General features: G+C 42.0%; 1 protein-coding gene across 1 annotated transcript in view; it reads left to right on the top strand.

Annotated features, from left to right (window-relative positions):
• Positions 1-25483, top strand: part of kif5c (kinesin family member 5C) — a 152914-nt gene that overhangs the window by 93643 nt on the left and 33788 nt on the right. The window contains exons 12-16 of the mRNA XM_073026042.1: positions 11806-11978; positions 13837-13905; positions 14419-14625; positions 16944-17090; positions 24220-24408. Coding sequence (XP_072882143.1) covers positions 11806-11978; positions 13837-13905; positions 14419-14625; positions 16944-17090; positions 24220-24408 — 785 coding nt within the window. The remainder of the gene's footprint in view (positions 1-11805; positions 11979-13836; positions 13906-14418; positions 14626-16943; positions 17091-24219; positions 24409-25483) is intronic.

The raw sequence follows: 25483 nt of genomic DNA on the forward strand, positions 1-25483 counted from the left end.
AGACAGTGTGGTGTGAGTATTTCAGAAACTGCTGCTCTGGGATTTTCACCAACAACAGTTTACAGAGAGTTGTGTGAAAGCGGTCATTCTAAAGCTTGAGGCTCTGGTAGCTAAATAGCAGGCCACCAATGCTGAGGAAATTTGCATTCCGAGGTGATCAAGGATTATGAGCTCGTGGGGTTGAGAGATAGGGAAATTGACTTGCCATTTCTGGATGCAGGTGAAGCGTCTCGACCAGAAACATTGACTGTCTATTTCTCAGAATCAGGTTTATTATCACTGACATATGTTGTGAAGTTTGTCTTGCAGTGCAAAAGAGAAAAAAAACTTTCAAGTTACAATAAAATATAAATAGGAGAAATGGTGTAGTTTTCATGGGATCGTGAACTGTTCAGAAATCTAATGGCAGTGGGAAAGAACCTGTTCCTAAAACACTGAGTGTGGGCCTTCAGGCTCCCATACATCCACCCTGCTGGTATACCTGAGTAGAGGGTACATTGTCTTTGATGTTGGGAGGCTAATGCCTGTGATAGAGCTGGTAGGAGATGATTTCAGGACAGTTCAAAGTAATTTTTTTTATTAAATTACCTTATACAATCCTGAGCAAACACAAGGAAAACTGTAGATGCAGGAAATTCAAACAGCAACACACACAAAATGCTGGTGGAACACAGCAGGCCAGGCAGCATCTATAGTGAGAAGCGCTGTCGATGTTTCGGGCCGAGACCCTTCATCAGGACTAACCTAAACTAGAGGCTGGTGGGGTGGTAGGTAAGGACAAGGGGAACCCTGTCCTGAGTGGGGTGGCGGGCGGATGGGGTGAGGGTGAGGAATAGTCCAGGTAGCTGTCTCACAGTGAGAGTCTCACAGCTACCTGGACTGTTCCTCTTCCCACCCTGTCTCTTGCAAAAATGCTATCCCCTTCTCACAATTCCTCCATCTCCGCCGCATCTGCTCTCAGGATGAGGCTTTTCATTCCAGGACGAAGGAGATGTCTTCCTTTTTTAAACAAAGGGGCTTCCATTCGTCCACCATCAACTCTGCTCTCAAATGTATCTCTCCCATTTCCCGCACATCTGCCCTCACCCCATCCACCCGCCACCCCACTCGGGATAGGGTTCCCCTTGTCCTCACCTACTACCCCACCAGCCTCTAGGTCCAACGTATAATTCTTCGTAACTTCTGCCACCTCCAACGGGTTCCCCCCCCCCCCCACCAGCCTCTAGGTCCAACGTATAATTCTTCATAACTTCTGCCACCTCCAACGGGATCCCCCCCCCCCCCCCACCAGCCTCTAGGTCCAACGTATAATTCTTCATAACTTCTGCCACCTCCAACGGGATCCCACTTCCAAGCACATTTTTCCCTCCCCCCCCTTTCTGCTTTTCGCAGGGATCGCTCCCTCCACGACTCCCTTGTCCACTCGTCCCCCCCATCCCTTCCCACCGATCTCCCTCCTCACACTTATCCTTGTAAACGGAACAAGTGCTACACCTGCCCTTACAATTCCTCCCTCACCACCATTCAGGGCCCCAACCAGTCCTTCCAGGTGAGGCGACACTTCACCTATGAGTCGGCTGATGTGGTATACTGCGTCCAGTGCTCCCGGTGTGGCCTTTTATATATTGGTGAGACCCGACGCAGACTGGGAGACCGTTTCGCTGAACACCTACGCTCTGTCTGCCAGAGAAAGCAGGATCTCCCAGTGGCCACACATTTTAATTCCACGTCCCATTCCCATTCTGATATGTCTATCCATGGCCTCCTCTACTGTCAAAATGAATCCAAACTCAGGTTGGAGGAACAACACCTTATATACCGGCTAGGTAGCCTCCAACCTGATGGCATGAACATTGACTTCTCTAACTTCCGTTAATGCCCCTCCTCCCCTTCTTACCCCATCCCTGACATATTTAGTTGTTTGCCTGTTCTCCATCTCCCTCTGGTGTTCCACCCCCCTCCCCACTCTTTCTCCCGAGGCCTCCCGTCCCACGATCCTTTCCCTTCTCCAGCTCTGTATCACTTTCGCCAATCACCTTTCCAGCTCTTAGCTTCATCCCACCCCCTCCGGTCTTCTATCATTTCGCATTTCCCCCTCCCCCCACTACTTTCAAATCTCTTACTATCGTTCCTTTCGGTTAGTCCTGACGGAGGGTCTAGGCCCGAAACGTCGACAGCGCTTCTCACTATAGATGCTGCCTGGCCTGCTGTGTCCCACCAGCATTTTGTGTGTGTTGTTATACAATCCTGAGATTCATTTCCTTGTGGATATACTCAACAAATCCAAAATAGAATAATAACCATAATAAAATCAATGAAAGACTGCACCAGCTTGGCGTCCAACCAGTTGCAAAAGACAACCAACTGTGCAAATATAAGAAGAGTAAGAATAATGAATGAATAAACAATAAATATCAAGAAGATGAGATTAGAAGTCCTTCATTTTGAGTTCATAGGTTTTGGGAATATTTCAGTGATGGGTCAAGTGAAGTTATCTTCTTTGCATCAAGAGCCTGATAGTTGAGGTGTAATAACTACTAAGGAGTAGAGCCTGATAGTTGAGGTGTAATAACTACTAAGGAGTAATAGCTGATGTTAACTGTTGCTGAGAAAGGGAGGAAGTGATAAATAGACTGATTACAAGGTCAGTTTGTTTAACTTGGCTGATGAGCAGATTATTGGAATCATTTCCATGATTTCAATTCTAATTAAACCTTCATTTTAAAAGGCAGAGATTAATTATGGATTTTTAAAATGGATTTGTTAAGGGAAGGTCATGTCTGATTAGCAGATGGATTATTTTTGAGGCATTATCAAAGATTGATGAGGGCAGAGCATTTGATGCTGGGTACTTTAATTTCAGTAAAGCTTCTGACAAGTTCTCACTGGTCAAATAAAGTAAAAGTCCTTTGGGTGCAGGAGAAATTTGTAAATTGTATTAATATTGGTCCACAATGGAAACAAATTAGGCTTCAGCAAAATCTTGTACAACTTCAACATAACATCTCATCTCCTGTACTCAGTACCTTGATTTATGAAGGCCAGTGTGCCAAAAGCTTTCTTTATGACCCTATCTATCTGTGCCACTATCAAGTTACGTCAGAACTATATGCAGTAGTATGTACAGCTAGAATGGTAAGTACAGTTCTAATAACCTCATTGGAGAATAGGTGTGATTGGACTGGAGAAGCTAGTGAATTTACGAAGATGTTGTCAGTACAGCTTGAGTACCCCTTATCCGAAATGTCAAACTCAGAAAACCTCAGAAATCCAAATTATTTTTTTTACACACTAACATGATGTCACAAATGGAAAATTCTACAAGGCACTGGGAAGGTTTCCAGGACTCTGCACACCACAGTTCTGTGAAGTGACATCACATATGTCACGAACAGAAGTTAATGAAAACTCAAAAATCACTGAATAAAGTGAAAAATGAAGATCTCGGTGATGTATTGAAAGAGTGGATCAGCATTGCTGCTGAATGGTATGCTGGTCATGAAACAAGCAAAGATCTGGCACGACGAACTGAAAATTGAAGGTAATTTTCATGCACAAAATTATAAAAGATATTATATAAAACTACTACCCCTACCTCCCCTCCCCTCCCCCAGTCATGGTGGAACTGGCGGCTGTTGGAAATCAATGCTGGATATGAAGCCAATCGCAGTGCTGGAGTCTGGTAACAGATTGTGTTGGGGGAGGTCATTCAACTCCGACAGTCTATGGAGAACCAGCTCCATCACGTCAGACTGCTCTGACTGCAGGCTGTTCACCCTGTGAGCTTCATAACAGCTGTATATGTCATGTAAATGGATTTCGTGTTTTGACTTGTGTTCCATCCCCAAGTTCTTTCATTACATTGATTCAAATATTCCAAAATACAAAACACTTACAGCTGCAAATATTTCAGATAAGGGATTCTCAACTAGTACTGGAAAGTTTTATAGAAGAGGAGTCATTTAATTTGGAACAAGAGGCTGAAGCACTCCTAATCTTGGAGGGATTTGTAAGAGCATGAAGGGCATTGATAGATATTGTCTTTTTTTTACCCCAGGGTAAAGAGTCTGAAACTAGAGGGCATTAATTTAAGATGAGAGGGGAAGGACTTAATTAGGAGCTTTTCACACAGAGGATGGTGGGCTATGCCAATGGAAGTGTATAGTTACAACATTTTAGATGTGAGGTGATGCATTTTGGACAGTCAAACCAGGGTAGGACTTGTACAGTGAATGGCAGGACACTGACGAGTGTTGGGGAACCGAGGGAGCTGGGACTCATGCACAATTCAATGAAAGCAGTTGTGCAAGTAGATAAGGTAGTCATGAACACGTTTGGCATGCTGGCCTTCGACAGTCAGGGCATTGGGTTCAGGAGCAGGGAAATTACATTACAGTTGTATAAGTCACTGGTGAGGCCACACTTGGCGTATTCTGTTTGGCTTTGGTTGCCCTGTTATTGGAAATAACTTATCGGACTGGAGAGGATGTAGAGGAGATTTACGAGGATCTGTCTTGACTGGAGGCTACGAGTGTTTTGGTGAGGTTGGTTACACTCAACATTCCCTCAGTTTTTTTTAACAGCTGTACTGACAACCATTGTTCTGAACAGGAAATTTTTACATGACCTAAAAACTGCGCAGTACTCTAAATGTCGTTGTTTGTAATATTCATGCTATGAATCTTTAGAATTAAAATTGAAAAATCACATACTTTTGATTTTATTTATTGATTGAAGGGTATAATTAAATTAGGTAGAAGAAAGGATATTTCATGATTCATAAACTTTTTCTTGTTTGTCGTTACTTATAAGCACTGTCCAGATTAATTTTGCATCCAGATGAAGGATGCATCTTAATCCTCTTTAGACCATCCAAATGCCAGGCAGGATAATGCAATGCTCCTCTTGTGGGATGTGGGAAGGCAGGGAGACCTCCAGTGTCCCTGACGACTACAAGTGTGAGAAGTGCATCCAGCTGCAGCTTCTGACAATCCACATCAAGGAGTTGGAGCTGGAACTGGAAGAGCTCTGGATCATTCGGGAGGCTGAAGAGGTGATAGACAGGACGTATAGACAGGTAGATACACCCAAGGTGCAGGACACAGGAAACTGGGTGACAGCTAGGAAGGGGAATGGGGTGAAGGGGTCAGCACAGAGTACCCCTGTAGCATCCTCCTCAACGAGGGGTATGTCAATTTGAATATTGTGGAGGGGGGGGGTGGTGTTGACTATCAGAGGAAAGTCACAGTGGTCGGGTCTCTGTCACTGAGTCTGGCTCTGTGACTCAGAAGGGAGGGGGGAGAAGAGCCACACTGTGGTGACAGGGGATTTGTTAGTTAGGGGTAACTGTGGGCGAGACTGAGATTCCCACATGGTATGTTGCCTCCTGGGTGCCAGGAGCTGGGACGTCTCGGACCAAGACCTCAGCATTCTTAAGTGTGGGGAGGGGGTGAACAGCCAGTTAGGTGCTAAATTAAAGGGCAGGAGCCCCAGGGCTCTGATCTCAGGATTGCTACCCGTGCCACGTGCTAGTGAGACCAGAATTTAAAAAAATATAGTTTAATATGTGGCTAAGCAGTTGGTGTAGGAGAGAGGGCATACAATTTTTGGATCATTGGGCTCTCTTCCAGGGAAGGTGGGACCTGTACAGAAGGGATGGTTTGCCCCTGAACTGGAGGGGAACTACTATCCTAACAGTAAGGTTTGTTAATGCTGCACGGTGGGGTTTAAACTGGAGATGCAGGGTGATGGGAACCAGAGTACTGGAACAGTTAGTGGAGAGGTTGTGGAGGCAAGTGTTGGTAAGACCTCAGACAAAGAATGAAAAGGTTGAGCATGGTGCAGGTAGTGTTCTAAGCTGCGTATAATTCAATGTAAGAAGTATCGTAGGAAACTTCAGGGCATGGATCAACACCTAGAAACATAGAAACCCACTACAGGCCCTTCAACCCGCAATGTTGTGCTGAACATGTACTTACTTTAGAAATAACCTAGGGTTAAAATTATGACTGTAACCATTAGTGAGACTTGGTTGCGGGAGGGGCAGGACTGGCAGTGGGGGGGATTAAAGGAGGAGGGATGGCATTACTAGTCAGGGGAAATGTCACAGCAGTGGACTGTCAGGACAGACTGGAGAACTCGGCCAGTGAGGCATTATGGGTGGGTCTGAGAAATAAGAAAGGTGTGACTGCGTTCATGGGGCTATATTATAAACTACCCAACAGTCCTTGGGACTTAGAGGAACAAATTTATAAAGAGATTGCAGATTGTTTCAAGAAGCATAAGGTTGTTATAGGAAGTGATTTTAATTTTCCACATATTGACTGGGAATTCCATACTGTAAAAGGACTAGATGGGATGGCGTTTGTGAAATGTGTTCAGGAAAGTTTCCTTCATCAGTATGTGGAAGTCCCAATGAGAGATCATGTTATTCTGGATCTGCTATTTGGGAATGAGATAGGGCAGGTGACAGACGTTTGTATAGGGGAAGACTGCATCCAGGGACCACAATGCCATTAGTTTCAAAGTAAATATGCAAAAAGATTGGTCTGGTCCATGAGTTGAGATTCTAAACTCTAAAAGGCCAATTTTGATGGTATCAGAAATGATCTGGCAAGTGTGGATTGGGTCAGGCTGTTTTCTGGCAAACGTGTACTTGGAAAGTGGGAGGCCTTCAAAAATGAAGTTTTGGGAGTACAAAGCCTGTAGGTCCCTGTCAGAATAAAAGGTAAAGATAAGAAGTGTGGGGAACCCTGGTCTTCAGAGATATTGAGGCCCTGGTTAAGGGAAAAAAGGAGGTGCGTAGCAGGTAAATGCAAGTAGGAACAAATGAGATGGTTATGGAATACAAGAAATGCAAGAGAACACTTAGGGAAGAAATCAAGAAGGCTAAAAGAAGACATGAAGTTGCTCTAGCAGACAAAGTCAAGGAGAATCCAAAGGGATTCTACAGATTTGTTAAGAGCAAAAGGACCAATGGTAATGGTCAAAATCTTAAGTCAGTAGTTGCTATTTAGATCATTACATTCATTAACTTGCTTTTTACAGTACTGGGTCAAAACTTCATAATTCCTCATTAAAGCAGTAACAGCAAAATCTCTTGACAGCCATCTTATTTCCTGTGACAATAGCTAATTCTTCTAGTTCTCCTTTGTCCTGCTGAACATTGTCTACACTCTCCATCGTAGTGTTTCTATATTCTGCATAATTGATCCTTTTTTTCCCATTATTTGTCATCTAATCTCAAGTCTTCTCTGTGCGTAATGTAATGCTGCTCAGACAGCTGCTTTATTTCTCATCGAAGAATTGCTACCACACCATTACTCTTTCCAAGCATAACATCTGCCCTGTCTGATGTAAACATCGCCATCTTTTGAATATCGAGATAGTTGATCTAATTTTTAAAGATTTCTTCAACAAGAGTGATACTGTCACATGCACTTAGTTTCAACAGTCTTATAGGAAGTTTCATTTTCCAGCTGAAACTTAAAATACAAAATTAACATTTTCAGTACAAAAATGTCTGTATTTTTGTCAGCAATTAGTGTGTGGAAAGCTGATACATGCAACAAAGTCAAATGCATAGTCCTTGCACGTCAGCTCTCTGGTACATTTATATATTTGTCTATGTGCATGAACTTCTTGCACAGAATACATGGAAGCATTAATTTTAATTGTTAAAATGATGTTATCAATGACCTCTTTGACAAAATCAGAGTTAAACCACACATCTTATTTCTCTCTTGCTTCAGACTCTTCTGGATTTTCAGTTAACATGCAAAAAATTCCACATGTCTTCTGGTTGCCTAATTTGGGTGCTGCAAGTATATGAGTTCTCTGGTTAAGATGCTGCTTTAAGTAATCTAACTGCTGTTCTTCCCATTTTTTTCAACAACTGAACTCTCCCCCATATTTCGCTTCCACATAAATGGTGAATCAACATTGCTAGTGTCTTGATAAGTAAAAATATTAGCAATTTTTAAGTTTTGTTTTTAATGCTGAGGCAGAAGATCAGTATCTATGAGTTGCAAAAGCTATTCTACCTGTAAATTTTGTAAGCTTTGTTCTTCAAAGCATTTAACTCTTATTCTGCTTTTCTTTTTGACATCATTAGGATACAAAAAATAATAATTATTATTTGTAAAAATTAATTAGCAAAGCTGAAAAGTTTATAATTGTAATAAAAGAAGCACAGTCATGCAAACAATTTTATAGAAACAAATTTTTTACCTTGTTCCAACAGTTTTTTGATTAAAAATTATTAGTTTATGATTGTTTTGAAAGATTTTATTTTACCAAGAAAGTTCAGAACATAGAATTTTTCACATCAAATAAACACAAATCACAACACACGACACAAGTAAGTAAACAATGTCAGTCCATCAAAAGAACTGACAGGCACAATGACAAAATTAAAATGTTTTGACCAAACAGTGTGGGATATTGACAGCAGTTTATTAAAAATGAGATACCAACTTCTATTCTGTGTTTATTGTTTCAATTTGTAACAGTGTGTTGTAACTTGAAACACTGACAATGTATGTAGATACGTTGAAGCTCTATAATGTTTCAAAGTAAAGGTTGTGGTAGGTTTATTATTTAGAAAAGTTTTGGATTACATTCATTAACATGATTAATTATAGGGTATTTCACAATTATATTAACATAGATTTCAAAATTATATTAACACTATAAAGAAAAATTCCAGCCGCATGGCAACGAAGGCTGTGTGCACAGGAGTATTTCAGGTACAGCGTGGCCGCGCACCCATGGAGCTTAGAGGGAATGGTGGCTACACTGGATCTAGATGAGAAATATGAATAAGGTTGACAGTCACAGTGTTTTCCCCAGTTTAGAGATCCAGAACTCGAGGGCATAGATTCTGAACTGTGGGATGTATCTATCCTGCACCTTCTGACTTGCCCCCAGAAACTCTAGCCATTGCTGTTCTACCATCACTCAGGTACTTTCCTGCTGAAACTTAAGCAAGACTACCTCCCTGTAGCTCCTACCAATCACTTTCTTCCAATCAACTTTGGCCAGTTCCTCTCTCATGCCTCTATAATTCCCTTTACTCCACTGTAATACTGATACATCTGATTTCATCTTCCCCCTCTCAAACTACAGGGTGAATTCTATCATATTATGATCACTGCCTCCTCTAAGAGTTCCTTTACCTTAATCAAATTAACTCTGGTTTAATACACACCACCCAATCCAGAATTGCCTTTCTCATAGTGTGTTCAAGCACAAGCTGCTCTTGAAAGCCATCTCCAGGGCATTCAACAAATTCCTTCTCTCGGGATCCAGCACCAACCTGACTTTCCTAATCCCACATCCCACATAGATATTGTAACATTGCACTTGTAATTTGTATACTGTATTCATCACACATTGTAATTTTGTCCCCATGTTATACTTACAACTCATCCCACTGACTGGAATTTTGCCCATCATCTGCCTGTCCTTCAGCACAGTCTCACTACATATTACATCAACTTGTGTACCGGCTGTCCGTCCTCAGCTCTGCCACTCTGGTTGCCATCTCCCAGACAAAGTAACTTAAATTCTCCCCAACAGTTCTATCAAACCTGCCCGAAAGGATATTGGTCTCCCTCGTGTTCAGGTGTAACCCATCTTTTCTGTACAGTTATATCTTCCTGGAAGAGATCCCAATGATCCAGAAATCTGAAACCCTGCTCCCTGCACCAATCCCTCAGCCATGCATTCATCTTCCAGATCATCCTATTCTTACCCTCACTGGTATGCGGCACAGGCAGCAATCCAGAGATGACTATCCTGGAGGTCCTACTTTTCAGTTTTCTTCCCAACTCTTCATTCTCTCTTCAGAACCTCTTCCCTTTTCCTCCCTATGTTGTTGGTGCCAGTATATACCACGACCTCTGGCTGCTCCCCCTCCCCCTTTGGAATGCTGCGGACCTGATCCAAGACATCCCTGACCCTGGAACCTGGGAAGCAACATACCATTTGGGGGTCTTTTTCACATCCGAAGTATCTTCTGTCAGCTCCTCTAACAATGCAGTTCTCTTCTCCCTCCTTTCCTTCTGAGCCAGGCTCAGTGCCAGAGATCTGGTTGCTAATGCTTCCCCTTGATACCTTGTTCCACTCCCAGAAAGTAGTATCCAAAGTGGTATAAATATTACTGGGAATGCCACATGGATACTCTGCACTAGTTGCCTATTCCCTTCCCCTCTCCTGACAATCACTTGGGTACCTTCTTGCTGCAAATTAGGGGTGACTACCTCCCTGTAGCTCCTATCTATCACTTCCTTATTCTCTCGTATGACCCAAAAGTCATCGAGCTGCATCTCCAGTTCTTTAACGTGGCCTCTAAGGAGCTGCATCTCAATGCACTTTGTGCAGATGTAGTAATCAGGAAGACTGGAGGTCTCCCAAAGTTCCCACTAAGGACATCCCACTAACTGTGGACCCATTCTCAGTGTGCTAGCTATGTACTAATCGACAAAGAAAGAGAGACAAACACACCAGAGACATACTTAGAACCTCAGCCAGTGTTTGCCCAAGCCTCCCACTCTTAACAGTGATCCAGTCCAACAGTGTTCATAATAGTCTTCTGCTGTAGCTCATCCATTTCAAGGTTCGATGCATTGTGCATTCAGAGATGCTCTTCTGCATACCACCGTTGTTATGTGTGGTTACTTGAGTTACCGTCAGTTTAAACCAGTCTGGCTATTCTCTTCTGACCTCTAATTAACAATGCATTTTTGCCCATAGAACTGCCGCTCACTGGAAGTTTCTTCTTTTTTGCACCTTCCTCAGCAACCTCTAGAGACTGTTGTGTGTGAAAATCCCAGGAGATTAGCAGTTTCTGAGATACTCAAACCACCCGACTGGGACCAACAATCCTTCAACAATCAAAGTCGCTTAGATCACATTTCTTCCCCATCCTGATGTTTGGTCCAAACAAAAACTGAGCCTCTTGACCACGTCTGCATGCTTTATGCATTGAGATGCTGCCACGTGATTGGCTGTTAGGTTATTTGCATTATCAAGCAGGTGTACAGGTGTTTCTAATAAAGTGGCCACTGAGTGTGTATGAAGCTCCTTTCAGTGAAAAGTAGGTGCATGTTCTGGTGCATAGTGTGACAATGTGGTTGAAGGACGGACAATCTGAAAAGATATGCATAATCTGCTGTCAGAATAGATTGTGAATTTTGAGATTTATTGTAGTGCAGTTTGGAATCTGCAGAGCAGGAGGGGCCCTGTCAATTGTGACAGAGTGCATTAATAATTGGTAGTGTGTTTGTTTTGATGGAATGAAAATAAATTGTTAATATTCAATATTATTGGTCAGATATCGCATAATAAGGAACTTAATAGAAGATGTTAATGTTCTGTCTGGGTATATGTGTTTCCGTTCACTGATTGTGTGTCTCCTGGGCATGCATATAATCTATGGTTTCAAAAAATGTCCATTTTAACCTTGCAGCCTTGGTTTTATTGAAAGACTGGCTTCTCTTCCTAAATTAAAACACCTGAGGCCCTGGCAGATCTGCCTCTCAACCGGTTTGATTAATTGCTTTTATCTTCAAAGATAACTAACTGCCCAGAAAGAATGCTGCTAATTCAGTTTTAAAGCAGAAAGCCATAGAGGTGTTTTTTTTTTGAATATGATGATATTGTTTCAGTCTAATGATGGCCTTTCGTTCATTGCTGTCAGTGACCGGAAATGAGAATTTCTCCATTCTTTCTCTGCACAAGAGCACTGTGTTGCCAGGGAAACTGCTTTTGCTTCCAAGTGTGGTGTCCTTACTCTCGTGGCAGGTGAGTCTGTGCCCGAAGATGAGCAGATTGACGCCAAGGATCAGAAGACCTTGGAGCCATGTGACAACCACACGACTATTGATAATGTTGTGGCCGCACCCAAAATCACAGCTGGGGAGAGAGTGAAGTTGGAGGAGGAGATCAGCAATTTGTACAAACAGCTCGATGACAAGGTTCGTATCCGATGACAGATGGACCTTGTGTGGTGACAGGTTCCACCTCCATGAGGAAGTGGGTTAGAATATGCAAATAAGTAACACTGTGATCACAGCATTTTAAAAATAAAGTGAAGCTGTTTGTGCAGAGGAAATACTGCATTATAGTGTAAGCGTGAAGGGGGCGTCATGGCTGGCATTGATTTAGTGGGTCAAAGGACCTGTTTCCCACATTATGACTGTATTTCCTTATAAATTGACCAAAATTGGGCACAGTGCTTCAGAAAAGGTGTCACAAAGGCACAAGATATCTCTTGCACGCAGATTCTCTGATAATAACTTCAGTGTGAGGTTTTGATAGATTAGACCAGAGGTACGCAATGTGGAGTCCATGGACCTCTCTGTTAATGGTAGGGGTCCATGGCATAAAAGATGTTGGGAACCCCTGGTGCAGATGGTTAGAATCTTTTTCCTATGGTTCATGGTGAGAGGAAAAGTTTTAAAGGGGATTTAAGAGTAAAGGTTGTTGTTACCTGCAGAACATGGTTGATATCTGGAATATACTGCCAGAGGTGAGTAGGTAAGGCATAGAAAGACACGGAGATAGTGCAGGTATTAGTATAGATGGGCTTGGATGTGGTGGCTTAAGGGAGCCTGTTTTTTGTGCTCTTTGACACTGACCAGGGCCCTCCCTGATTTCCTGCTCCACTTGCATTTCAGTATCTTGTTCAATTCAGTGTCCTTCAATATATCAGCCTTTGGAGTCTCCAACTATTTAAGGAAAATGTTTGGATTTCTGTTTTCCCCACCACAGTGGATAATCTGACATTTTCCCAGATTGTATGCCAGCCTCCAACTGCAGAGCACCTTTCACATGGAGGAGCAGCTGCCCAAGTTGCTTGATGTTGTTGACACGAGGTGCTGGACCAGACCAAAGGCTTGGAGAAAGCATTCTGTTTAATGTATTTAAAGGGGGAGGAGAAAGGTGTTTTAGGGAGGGCATCTGAAAACAATCAAAAAAGTCTGGAACTGGACAAGAGGCCAGAAATGGAGCAGATGAGATGGTTGTAGGACTGAAGGGGATTGGAGAGACATGGAGTGTGGCTGAAGATTTTATAGCCAAATGTGCTATTAAACTGTGCACCAATGCAGTCATGAAGCAGAAATGCTTCCTATATATACTAAATTATTCCAGGAGAAAAAAAGTTCAAATTAGATTTATTTTCAAAGTCTCTATGAGATTCATTTTCTTGTAGACATTTGCAGGAAAATAAAGAAATACAATTAAAGTTTATGAAAAGCTATACATTACAAAGGTGTGCAAACATCCAAAGGGCAAAAGAGGACAGATGGTTCAAGGTCATGGCTATTCAACTATACAAACACAATACGTACAGTCACAGCACATACAGTCACAAAATATTAGCACGGCCTGAGAATTGACAGTTTGACATAAAATGTGAGGTGCATGTTTATGTAGGATGGTATAATGTTACTGGCACTATTTTACGCCAAGAATAAATAAATAATACTGAGAACATGAGTGGTAGAGTCCTTGAAAGTGAGTTAATAGATTCAACGCAGGACAGCGTTGAAGTGAGTGAGGTCAAGCACACTGGCTCAGGAGTTGTAGGGTAAAACCTGAACTTGGTGGTGTGGGGCCCAAGGCTCCTATACCTCCTACCCAGTGGTAGTTAGCGAGAAGAGAGCATGCTGGGCGCCCTTGATGACGGATGCTGCTTTCTCGTGGCAGATCTCCTTGTAGGTGTGCTCACTGACGGGGAGGACTTTTCCTGTGAGGGAATAGTCATCAGTGAAGAAAGTAGGATGCTGCCATTGTTTCCTGTTGAATTTCTCTCTCGTTTTTCCCATTTAGGATGAAGAAATAAACCAGCAGAGCCAACTGACAGAGAATCTAAAGCAGCAGATGCTGGACCAAGAGGAGGTGAGTTTTGATGGGAGAAGCGTCGATGTTCATGGCTTTTTAATCCAAGCTGATAAGAATAACCAAATGTAGTAATTGACAGTTGGGGTTCTTTTGTGATTGAATCTACGGCCACACGTTCTAAGGAAGGTTGCAAAGATCTTTATTTATTTAGAGATATAGCACAGTGACAGGTCCTTCTGGCCCAACGAGCCTGCACCACCCAATTACATGCATGTGGCAAACCTATATGTCCTACTAACCTATATATCCTTGGAATGTGGGAGGAAACTGGAGCACATGGAGTCAGGCAGTCACAGAGAGAACATACAAACTCACTGCAGATAGTGGTGGGAATTGAACTGGGGTCGCTGGCTCTGTATTAGCATTGAGCTAACTGTGCCGCCCCAAAACTTAAAGGACGCTTTTGCCATTATCATTGGTACTGGGTAACTAGCTTTTCTTCTGGGAACGTTTTGACTCACAGACGATTGTGTGGAGGGCTTTGATATTAAAATATGTGGCCTTTTTCAGCTGTTGGTCTCCACGCGGAGGGATTACGAGAAGATTCAAGAGGAGCTGAATCGCTTGCAGCTGGAAAATGAAGCCGCCAAAGATGAGGTGAAGGAAGTGCTTCAGGCCCTGGAGGAACTGGCTGTCAACTATGACCAGAAATCCCAAGAAGTAGAGGACAAGTCAAAAGCTAATGAACTGTTGACTGATGAATTGGCTCAGAAAACGGTAACTGTTACACTTTTTCACGCGCTTGTTTGTTTCGGGGGAAGTGGGAAAAGAGACCAGCTGCCCAGCCTTTGTTTAGCTCTGGGTAGGTAAGCAGTACGTCTGCTGGAAGCGTAAGGTTTTTTGAAGAAGATTTGGTGCATCATTCTCAAGCAGTATTTAGCTCTGAATGCCGATGGGGGACTGCAGCACTACTGAGCTGGGTTGTCCTCAGCCTGTTACTGTGGGACAAGAGAGTGCACAGTTAGTCATAGAGTCATTGAAAAGTACAGCACAGAAACAGGCCCTTCAGCCCATCTAGTCAGTGCTAAACCACCTACTCCCACTGACCTGCATTGGAACCATAGCCATCTTTGCCCCTACCTTCCATGTACCTATCAAAACTTGTCAAACTTTGCAGTCAAGCTCACGTGCACCACTTGTACGGGCAACTCATTCCACACTCCTATGGCCCTTTGAGTGAAGAAGTTTCCCCTCTTGTTCCCCTTAAACTTTTCACCTTTCATGCTTAGCACAAAACCTCTTGTTCTAGTCTCATCTAACCTCAGTGAGAAAAGCCTGCTTGTATTTAGCCTAGTTATACTCATAATTTTGTATACCTCTATCGAATCTCCCCTCAATCTTCTAATTTCTAGTGAATAAAGTGATGACCTATTCAATCTTTCCTATATCTCAGGTCCTCCTGTCCTGGCCACGTCCTTGTAAATTTTCTCTGTACTCTTTCAATCTTATTTGCATCTTTCCTGTTGGTAGGTGACCAAAGCTGCACACAGTGCTCCAAATTAGGCCTCACCACTGTCTTACACAACTTCAACATAACATTCCATCTCCTGTACTCAGTATGTTGATTTATGAAAGCCAACGTGCCAGAAGCTTTCTTTACGATCCTACCTACTTGTGCTACCACTTTCAATAAACAATGGACCTGTGTTCCCAGAGCTTCTTGTTCTACGGCACTCCTCAGTGCCCTACTCTCCACTTTGTATGACCTACCCTGGTTGGTCCTACTGAAATTCAACATCTCACACTTGTCGACATTAAATTCCATCTGCCATTTTTCAGCCTATTTTTCCAGCTGGTCCGGACCCCCTGTGAGCTCTAGCTGCCCACTACACCCCTCTCCCCCTCAATCTATACAGTAGATGACAAACAGCAACAGACCCAGCACTGATCCCTGTGGCACTCCACTTGTCACAGGCCTCCAGTAGGAGAGGCAACCTTCTACTACCATTCTCTGGGTTCTTCCACAAAGCTAATGTCTAATTCAATTTACAACCACTTCTTGAATGCTGAGCATCTGAACCTTCCTGACCAACCTCCCATGCGGGACCTTATTAAATGCTTTGTTAAAGTCCATGTAGACAACATCCGCTGCCCTGCCTTCATCATCTTTCCTGGTAACTTCCTTGAAAACCTCTGTAAGATTGTTTAGAGACGATCTACCACACACAAAACCACATTGACTACCCCTAATTAGTCCCGAATACTCATATATCCAGTCCCTTAGAATACCTTCCAATATCTTTTCCACTACTGATATCAGGTTCACTGGCCTATAATTTCTTGGTTTATTTTTAGAGCAGAAAACTTTAATTGTCCTGAAATCTTCTGGTATTTCACCTGTCGCTAAGGATGATTTAAGTATCTCTGTTAGGGCCGCTGCAATTTCTGCACTTGTTTCCCACAGGGTCCAAAGGAACACCTTGTCAGGCCCTGGGGATTTATCTGCCCAAGGCAGCAAACACCCCTTCCTCTGTAATCTGTACTGGGTCCATGACCTCAGTGCTGCTTTCCGTCACTTCTAAACACTCTGTGTCCCTCTTCTGAGTAAATACAGATGCAAAAATCTCCCCATCTCTTTTGGCTGCATGCATAGATCACTACTCTGATCTTCAAGAGGACCAATTTTGTCCCTTGCTGATAATGTGCCTGTAGCGTGTCTTAGGATTCTCCTTCATCACATCTGCTAGGGCAACCTCATGCCTTCTTTTAGCCCTCCTGATTTCTTTCTTGCATTTCTGATACTCCGTAAAAATGTCATTTGTCTTTGTATTTGAAATTAATTCATGGCTGGGCTTGTTATGTCAGGCAGAGATGGTGCTGGTGTACAGCGGGGAGTTAACTGTGGTAGATCGACAAAAGGCAGGTACTGTGTTGGTTTGTGGTGAGCTGGCAGCACGTTTTAATCTCCACTGGCACTTAGAAACAGTTGTTCTTTATCATTTAGGTTGCACCTGAAGCTAGTCATTTTTAAAATGGTGAGTGTCACATCATTCTCTTTTTAACCTGCAGATTTACATTTAAACTTTTTTCTGTAGAGTACTTTAATAGTTTTTCAGAAAGAACTCAACCAGCTCCAGGAACTCAGCAACCATCAGAAGAAGAGGGCGACAGAGATCCTGAATATTTTGTTGAAGGACCTGGGAGAAATTGGTGGAATCATCGGCAACAGTGAAGTAAAGCTGGTATGTACGGAAAATTGGGTAATCTTGGTCTGGGCACGAATGAGTTGACGCAATATAAATCTGTAGAAAGTTGATCCCCAATCATGATTTTTGTTGCCATATCCATATAAGGAACACAGACACATGCAGAACATTGTACAGTAGTCAGGTAATCTTCATCCTTCATTTAGAAAATGATTAGCAGGAAATTAGGATGTGAGAGAGATTTATAAGATTATAAGAGGCATAGGTAGAGTGGACAGGGAGCATCTTTTTCCTGGGGTGAAAATGTCTGTCATGTTCTCGCTCGGGTGTAACGAACCCGAATTAAACGTTGAGTTAAACCGGAGTCAATGAAAACAAGGTCGCAGTAAGATTAACATTTACTGTTCACTCTTCACATTAATGTATGGTGAAAACTGTTGATAAAACAATACAAGATTGGTACAGTGTTTGTTTCCTTCTAAATATCACATTTACATCGTGAATACTTGCAAAGGTAAAACTACAATAACTACATTACATTAAAGTGCAGCATACAGTCAGAATCTACCTGCTCCATTGACTGCTTTAAATACACTTCAACACAAACTATCCCGACTCTTTAACTAATGAAAACATAAACCTTATCGACCGTCGTTACTTTTAATAGAATCGGCGTTAACATTTTAATTCAACATATCGATTATCTCATGACTTACAGCGTTGCTTTCACTGTGTCTTTGGTGCGTAGAGAACAACCTTAACTCGCGCTGAACTGCCACATGTGAGCAACCCCCACCCTTGTGTTTATCCCAAACCGGTATTTCCCCACAAGACGCGGCGAAACCGGATGTGACGTCATCGCAGCCGCGATATATTACAGACAAATGAATTTACTTAAACAATCCTAACTTTAACTAAAAAATGCTAACAAACGAGTTACTAAGCGAAAATATTATAAACTAAATAACTGCCATAAAGGCAGCACAATGTCTAATACCAGAGGGCATGCATTGAAGGCGAGAGAGGTTAGATTCAAAAGGGATATAAGTGTTTTACTCCGTGCCTGGAATGTGCTGCCTGGTATGGTGGTAGAGGCAAATACATTAGAGGGTTATAAGAGTCATTTAGGTGGGCAAATGAATATGAGAAAGATGGAGGGATATGGACTTTGTGTAGAGAGATTAGATTTTGGTGTTTTTTATTTGCTTTTTAGCTGGCTCAGCACAATATTGTGGGCCAAAGATCCTGTTGCTGTGCTGTGCTATGTTCGAATCTTTTGAAGACCTTTGAAAATGTTTTACAGATTAGGAGATTAGGTTTAATTGTTAGGGTTAGGATAACAATAGACAATTTATATACTTGAAAAAAAACTTCAGTGGTGTTCACACTGTAACTGGCAGGTTGTTGTTCATTTTTCTCAGTTCTTTAAAATTGGGTGAATTGGTGGTGTTCATTAATAAAAATAAAAAGTGTTATTTTATGATGATAACATTTTAGTCAGAATTAATAAGACTGCACCAGCTTCCTTTCTTAAATATTCAGACAGACAGACATACTTTATTGATCCCGAGGGAAATTGGGTTTTGTTACAGTTTCATTGATACGTTACAACAATATTTTTAAAATACGTTGAAAAGAAGTGGTAGTTCATCTGTAAAATGTAAATTGAAAGGATGGAGAGGGCAATTTTGAAAATTGGAATTTTGTTCTAAAATTGGATAATTGAAGGAGAGGGATAACGGTTGTGTTCTGAACATTGATGTGGTAGGAGAGACAGGCAAGTCAGCTGTTTAAAGCAGAGGCCATTGCTCAGTTGTCCAACAGATGTTTAGAATTGCCTATATTGATCACTTGTTTACAGTGGTCATTGAGTTATTGAACATGTCACTCAGTAACTGGCTTCCATTGTACTCGAGTTACAATGGCAAATATTGAGCCATCTGTTCATTCATTGAGCTTATGGAATGAGAACAGTTTGCCTTAGTGTGCCTTCCCCAAGCTGGCTGCACTCAGCATGTCTGCCACAGCTTGTGGATTGTGCTTTTTTTTTGCCAGAACCAAAAACTCTTTGCTGTGCTTGCATTTGAATTTTGAAATCTATTACTTGGAATTCTTGGGGTGATTTCAGGACAAATTAATTAAATAAGCTCTGTTCCAAATTCCTGATGTGTGTATCCAATGCTGGGAACACATTTTTAATAATAAACCTTGTTTGTTCAGACCAGGGCTAGTTGTGAAAGAATTCAATTACATCATGGCATTAGTGGGGGAGGGTAAGAACAATTGGAAAGTTTTCTGCTAGATCATGTTAACAAAGAACTTGTTAAAGGAAGTGTGCTTCAACTCTTTTGCTATCACTTAAATTCATTTTTTAAAAATCTGAAAAAAAAATTAATAGTGGTTGGACAAACTACCAATGTGCAAATGCAAAAGAAAGAAAGAAAAATATAGTAATAAAGAAACAATAAATATTAAGAACATGGACAAGATAGATGATTTATGATACTTGCCTAAGTGATTTTTGTTAGAAAAACATGATTTAGTGCTGTTTGTTGGGGAAGGGCATCTGTCATCATTAGCTAATCTAAATCAACATTAAGGGATAGAGACTTTTCAGATTTAGATTAATTTATTTTTTGATGTTGCATGAACAAGGTCACCAGAGAGAAGTGCTGGTAGATGTTAACCAGCCTCTTTATTCAACAAAATATCATAAATCAGCTGACAGCCTTTGGAGTCACCAGAGCGGGAGGGAGAGAGAACAATTGAAGACAATATCAAACAAATCCATATTTATATTGTTTCCTTTGAACTACCAGCATCACACCCAAAATAAGTGTTCATTACTGTCAGGATGTTGATTGGGGTTTGTGCATATGTAGACAGTTAGTGAAGTGCCCGTTTCCTGGTCTGTCTGGTCTGCAGTTTACTGCTCTGAGCTGTATTTTCAAGTTTAATCTTCATTGTATACTTGAATCTGAAGGTTGGTCGCTGAAGTCAATATTTTGCTGCATGTCCTAAACCCAAAGATCGCTCTTAACGGTCATCACGTGTACATCAAGACACACAGTGAAATGCCACACCTGTGTTAACTTCAGCACAAGCTAAGGATGTGCTTGGGGCAGTCTGCAAGTGTCACCACACAATCCGGTAGCAACATCGCATGCCCACGGTGCTCAGTGGACCAACGTAGAACATGCAAAACAGTACACAACAAGCAGAAAAACAACAACAGCAAAGCAAGCCCCTTTCCTCCCTCCCTCTCACCTACCCACTCACACACATAGACAGTCCTCCAATTCCAGGACAGGCTCTTGGCCTCCAGCAGGTTCGAGGACTTGCAGACAGCAGGGCTCCAGATTTACCAGCGGACTCTCAGAATCTCAGAAACACTTCGGCTGTCAAAGTTTCCCTTCGAAATGGCTTAGCAAAGTGCTCAGTCAGTTGAGGATAGGTGATAGATGTTGGACTTGTCAGAGCCACCTGCTTACCATCCAGGAGTGAAGTAATAAAGTCATCCTGGGTGGGGATGGTGTTGGAAATGTTGGCAATTTTGTTGGATAAGACGGTGTCAGTAAATTGTATTGCTCATATTACGGTTTCTATATGTCAGAGAAATGTATACAATATACATCCTAAAATTCTTTTTCTTCACAAACACCCATGAAAACAGAGGAGTGCCCCAAAGAATGAATGACAGTTAAATGTTAGAACCCCCCTCCTACACATCAGCAGCAGCAAAAAAAACATCGGAACCCCCCCCCGCCCCCCCCCCAAGCACTTCAGCATGCAGCAAAGCATCAATAAAGACACAGACTTGCAGTGTCCCAAGGACTACTCGTTCACCCAATAATTTGACATACCACAGGCTCTCTCTCCCTAATAAGGGAAAAAGAGGTGTCCCCATTTCACAGGGAGAGGGGAGACATAACAAAGCAACTCGCTGATTTATGGTGTTAAAAGTCCATTGCATCGCTTTTTCTGAGCCCTGTACCCCAGGAGCTTGGGTCTCTGGGCAAACAGTCAGCAGCCAGCTTGCTGTTTACGATCTTCCGTCTCCCTCGACACATCAAGTGGCAGCACCGACCCTGAATCTGCCTGCCTCCAGAGCCACGAAAATCCGGCACCCTGAAGACGCACTAGTCTTCCAGGCCGCATCCTTGGCATATCGAAAAGTGGCTGGTGTGAGGCCCTGAGAGCGGGTCCCATTTCCACAAAGAAACAAAGTCGGCGTGTAACTCCAGGTCAGGGTCTTCAAAAGAACCCTGAAAGGGAAAAAAAGAGATATCAAAGATGGATGTCTTTTGTAGATTTATCAGTACCACAGAGAAACTTTTCCAAGCCTTTTCAATATAGAAAAGAAAATGTAACGATAGAGGCACAGTAAGCCTTTCTATAAAGGATTGTTCAAGGTCTGAGTGCTAGTACTGATGGGGTGGAGGGATGGTGTTGTGGGGGGACACCACTACATTAGTGAGAGCTCGTAGTGTAGACACTATTACAGCTTGGGGTGTCCCAGAGTGCGCAGTTTGATTCCAGCACTGTCCGGAAGGAGTCCATGCTGCCCCGTGACCACGTGGGTTTCCAGTTTCCTCCCACAGTCCAAAGACGTACCAGTTTGTAGGTTAATCGGCCATTGTAAACTGTCCTGTGATTAAATCGGGGAATTGCTGGGCGGTGCGACTTGCTGGAACGGAGGGGCCTGTTCATACAGTACCTCTCAGTAAGCAAGCTTTTCTGAGGTCTTAGTCAGAATGGAGACAGCATTTCACTGCCTCCTCCCCATGTAGGTAATGGAGGCTTTGGTTAAAAAAGAATGTTGCGTTTTTCAAGAATGATAGTCCTCATGTAAATACTTCATTGAATGTATGTTGCATTCTTCAATGATGGCAGGCATAATAAATACGATAATGACGATAATAAATTCCTGCAGATCCAGGATAACCAAAGAAGGAACAAAATCATGCTGGAAGTTTTCAGAAAGCCTGACTGCATTATGAGGGCCTAATCTGTAGCTCCAGCATTATTATTTTTTTTCACATTGCAATTTGCCTTCAATTTCTAGAGATAAGAATAAAATAAGGACATCAAATTGTTGTTTTTGCATTTAAAGCATGTGCCATTCAACATATGAATTCCAAAATGTTGATGTAGCTCTTTGCAATGACAAGCTCCCATTAGATGAGGGGTCCCCAACCTTTTTTTATGCCGTGGACCCCTACCATTACTCGAGGGGTCCGTGAACCCCAGGTTGGGACCCTCTGCATCCGATCCATATGGGTGTAAGTTGTGCCTCTCAAAATTCAAAGTAAATGTATTATCAAAGTACATATATGTCACCATATACAATGCTGAGATTTGTAAATACAAGAAACAATAGAATCAGTGAAAGACAGCACCCAACAGGATGGACAAACAACTGATGTGCAAAAGACAGCAAGCTGTGCAAATACAAAAGAAAAAAATAGTAAGGAATAAATATGGAGAACCTAGGTGGGATGGATGATTTGTTATTTTTAATTTGCATAAATGAAGGGTAATAATCACTGTTCAGGTTTCTGCTACTTTCAGAGCAAAGATATTGACGCTGTTGAATGCTCTTCAAGATTTAAATGGTCTGACACCTCTTGTTAAATAAATACAGTATCTTGCTCCCTCTACTGGTAGTATGTAGACTAGCGTTTCAGTTGATGTTGCAGTTGGATTTTTCTCTCGAATATGCCCAGGGAAGGGTTGCTCATACACAGAACCTGATTTCCTTTTCAATGTAGAAAAAAGTGCAATGGGATCTTCTAACATAGATTTTCTGAGTGTCATGAACATTTCTGTTGGTGGCTGAAGAACTTCAATACTGTAATCTTCAACAAAGTAAACCTAGCAGTTTCCACACTGTTGCTGCATTGAGATTTGAAGGTGAAGTGTAGCCTTTCCCTTTTGATAAACCTTAAGAGGTTGTGGTTTGATACTAACAGTTTCAAATCAACTGGCTCTCCTAATGGACATATAATATGTCTTCATGTCTCCCTCTTTGCCACACTGTTTAGCAAAAATTCTTTTAAACTGTCCAGTTTATCTGATTCCATTGGGACACAGCCTCAAGATTCAGGGGAGTAGATTTAGTTCTGAGATGAGGAGGAACTACTTTTCCCAGAGGGTGGTGAATCTGTGGAATTCTCTGCCCAAAGAAGCAGTGGAGGCTACCTCAGTAAACATATTTAAGGCAATATATTTAAATTGAATATACTTAAATCTATCCAATGTATCTCTTGGATAGATTTTTACATAGTAGCGGAATTAAGGGTTATGGAGAAATCATGAGGAATTTTTCTCCCATGCTCAAGAGAAGACTCTTGTTTTAAATTTTGCATTGTTTCACCTCAGTGGTATACAGCAGCAGAGGGTGAAGTAAGGTTTTCTCCTCCTCTTTGCACCTGGAGATGTTTTGATCGAGAGGGATTTTCAGAAGTCAAGAATGAGACTCAAAACTTGTGGTTGGACATGTTTTATCAGGTGATCTTAACAAAGAAATAACGATGACCACCTCACTCTACCGTAGGGAGAGAACAAAGAAAGAATGGGAAAAGGCAAAGGACAAAGAAGTCATGATCAGCTAGACAGATGAGAGACATTCCATTGATAAAGAGCAGCCTATGTCAGGCTCAGTGGCATGACAGGCTGCAGAGAAACTGCTAGAAACATACAGAACTAGCTGTCCTACAATTACTGAAAATTCACTGAAGTTACACACCAACAGGTGATTATATAAAATATATCAAGCCTAAAGTTAAACCTTAAGAAAGGTAACAATTTAGAGTCTAACAAACATTGCTATCCAGATGCCATCTCCACTCCCTTCCTCCATTGCTCTCATTCATGAGCCCCAGTCTGAGGATCTGAGGCCATTCTACCATCCCACCGTTGCTATGAAATGTACTTATATAGCAGGGGTCAGAGATCATCCTGGAGATCTTCTGGTCATTGGTTGCTCTCAGTCCACTGAACCACCGTTTTTAAAAAAAGGTTCATTGGAGAAAAGTGTTAATAAATGTTGTCCAGACTGGCCAAAGAAGGTAACAGAAATTAAATTTTATATGGCAGGGGCAGGAAGATTTCAGTTTATGTTGTTGATAGAGTTAACCATCTAACCATCACCTTGGTCTCCCAGATGGCAGAAATGAACGGGGTGCTGGAGGAAGAGTTCACGGTTGCTCGTCTGTACGTAAGCAAAATGAAGTCTGAGGTCAAGACCTTGGTGAAACGGGCCAAACAGCTGGAGAGCACACAGCTCGACTGCAATAAAAAGATGAACGAGAATGAGCGGGAGTTGGCGGCATGCCAACTTTTAGTGTCGCAGGTGAGGAAAGCTTGCCACTTGTTTCTAGTTCTACAGAGCATTCACAGTTTGCAGGGGTTCCTAACTTTTTTTAATGACCCCTACCATTAACCAAGGTGTCCGTGGACCCCAGTTTGGGAACCCTGGAATATAAGGTTTGGTCAAAATGAAGGTCATGTTATTCTACGAAAGTGTTCAGAAACCTGGGCCATTGATCTGAAAACTGAGGGTTTCATTGTACTATGACAGCTGATGCTTTTAAATTCAAATAATTTCCTAAATCTGGAATTGCTCTGCGATGCCCATCATAAAACAATTCGATTGTTGTAGAAGTCCACCTGGTTCACTCATGTCTGTCAGTGAAGGAATCTACCTCTTTGCCCATTTTGTCTGATGTGACTCCAAACTCCAAATGCCTCAAGAGTGTGCAATATATGTCAGCGATATCCTGGTCCTGCAAACCTTTCCCCAAAATGACATAAAGAAATCCTTTTCTAAAATCAATCACTTCATTTACATCCTTGTGAAAGCTTCTCACAGATTTATCAAAGACTATTTCTCTTTAACAAATTAACATTTATGTGTTTAATGCTATGATTTTTTAAAATGATTCCTGTTAGTAGAATAGGGTTTTAGTACTTTGTGGTATTTATGGTTTAAAATACTTTTTTTTACATGGCATTAAGGAAGTTCAATTTTTAAAGTTTTTAAACAAGTTCAACAGCTGCAGCCTAGTGTCCTGTGAGCTCTGTTTTGCCCGTACTCTCCATGGAGACATGTTTGGATCTGTCTGGAAAGGGGCCGGGGATGACAGCTTATTTTCTCTCCTGTAAGCAGCTAACTTCTGCCAGATGTCACCCCAGAGCAAATTTCATGAAGCAGCAGTGTAAGGGATTTGGTTATAATTGATGGGTCTCTGGTGCATACATCAGTGTACTTGGAATATTTGCTACCAAATAACCAGATACCTCTGCTGACCTGTTTGCTGGATAACCAAAGTGTGGTTACATTCTGTTTTTACGTGCCCCTTGACACTTTAATGCAATGATGTGAAATTTAATTCCTTTCATTATTCAGATGAGCTTTGAGATAAATG

This window comes from Hemitrygon akajei, chromosome 2 (assembly GCF_048418815.1).
Source record: "Hemitrygon akajei chromosome 2, sHemAka1.3, whole genome shotgun sequence".
Taxonomy (NCBI): domain Eukaryota; kingdom Metazoa; phylum Chordata; class Chondrichthyes; order Myliobatiformes; family Dasyatidae; genus Hemitrygon; species Hemitrygon akajei.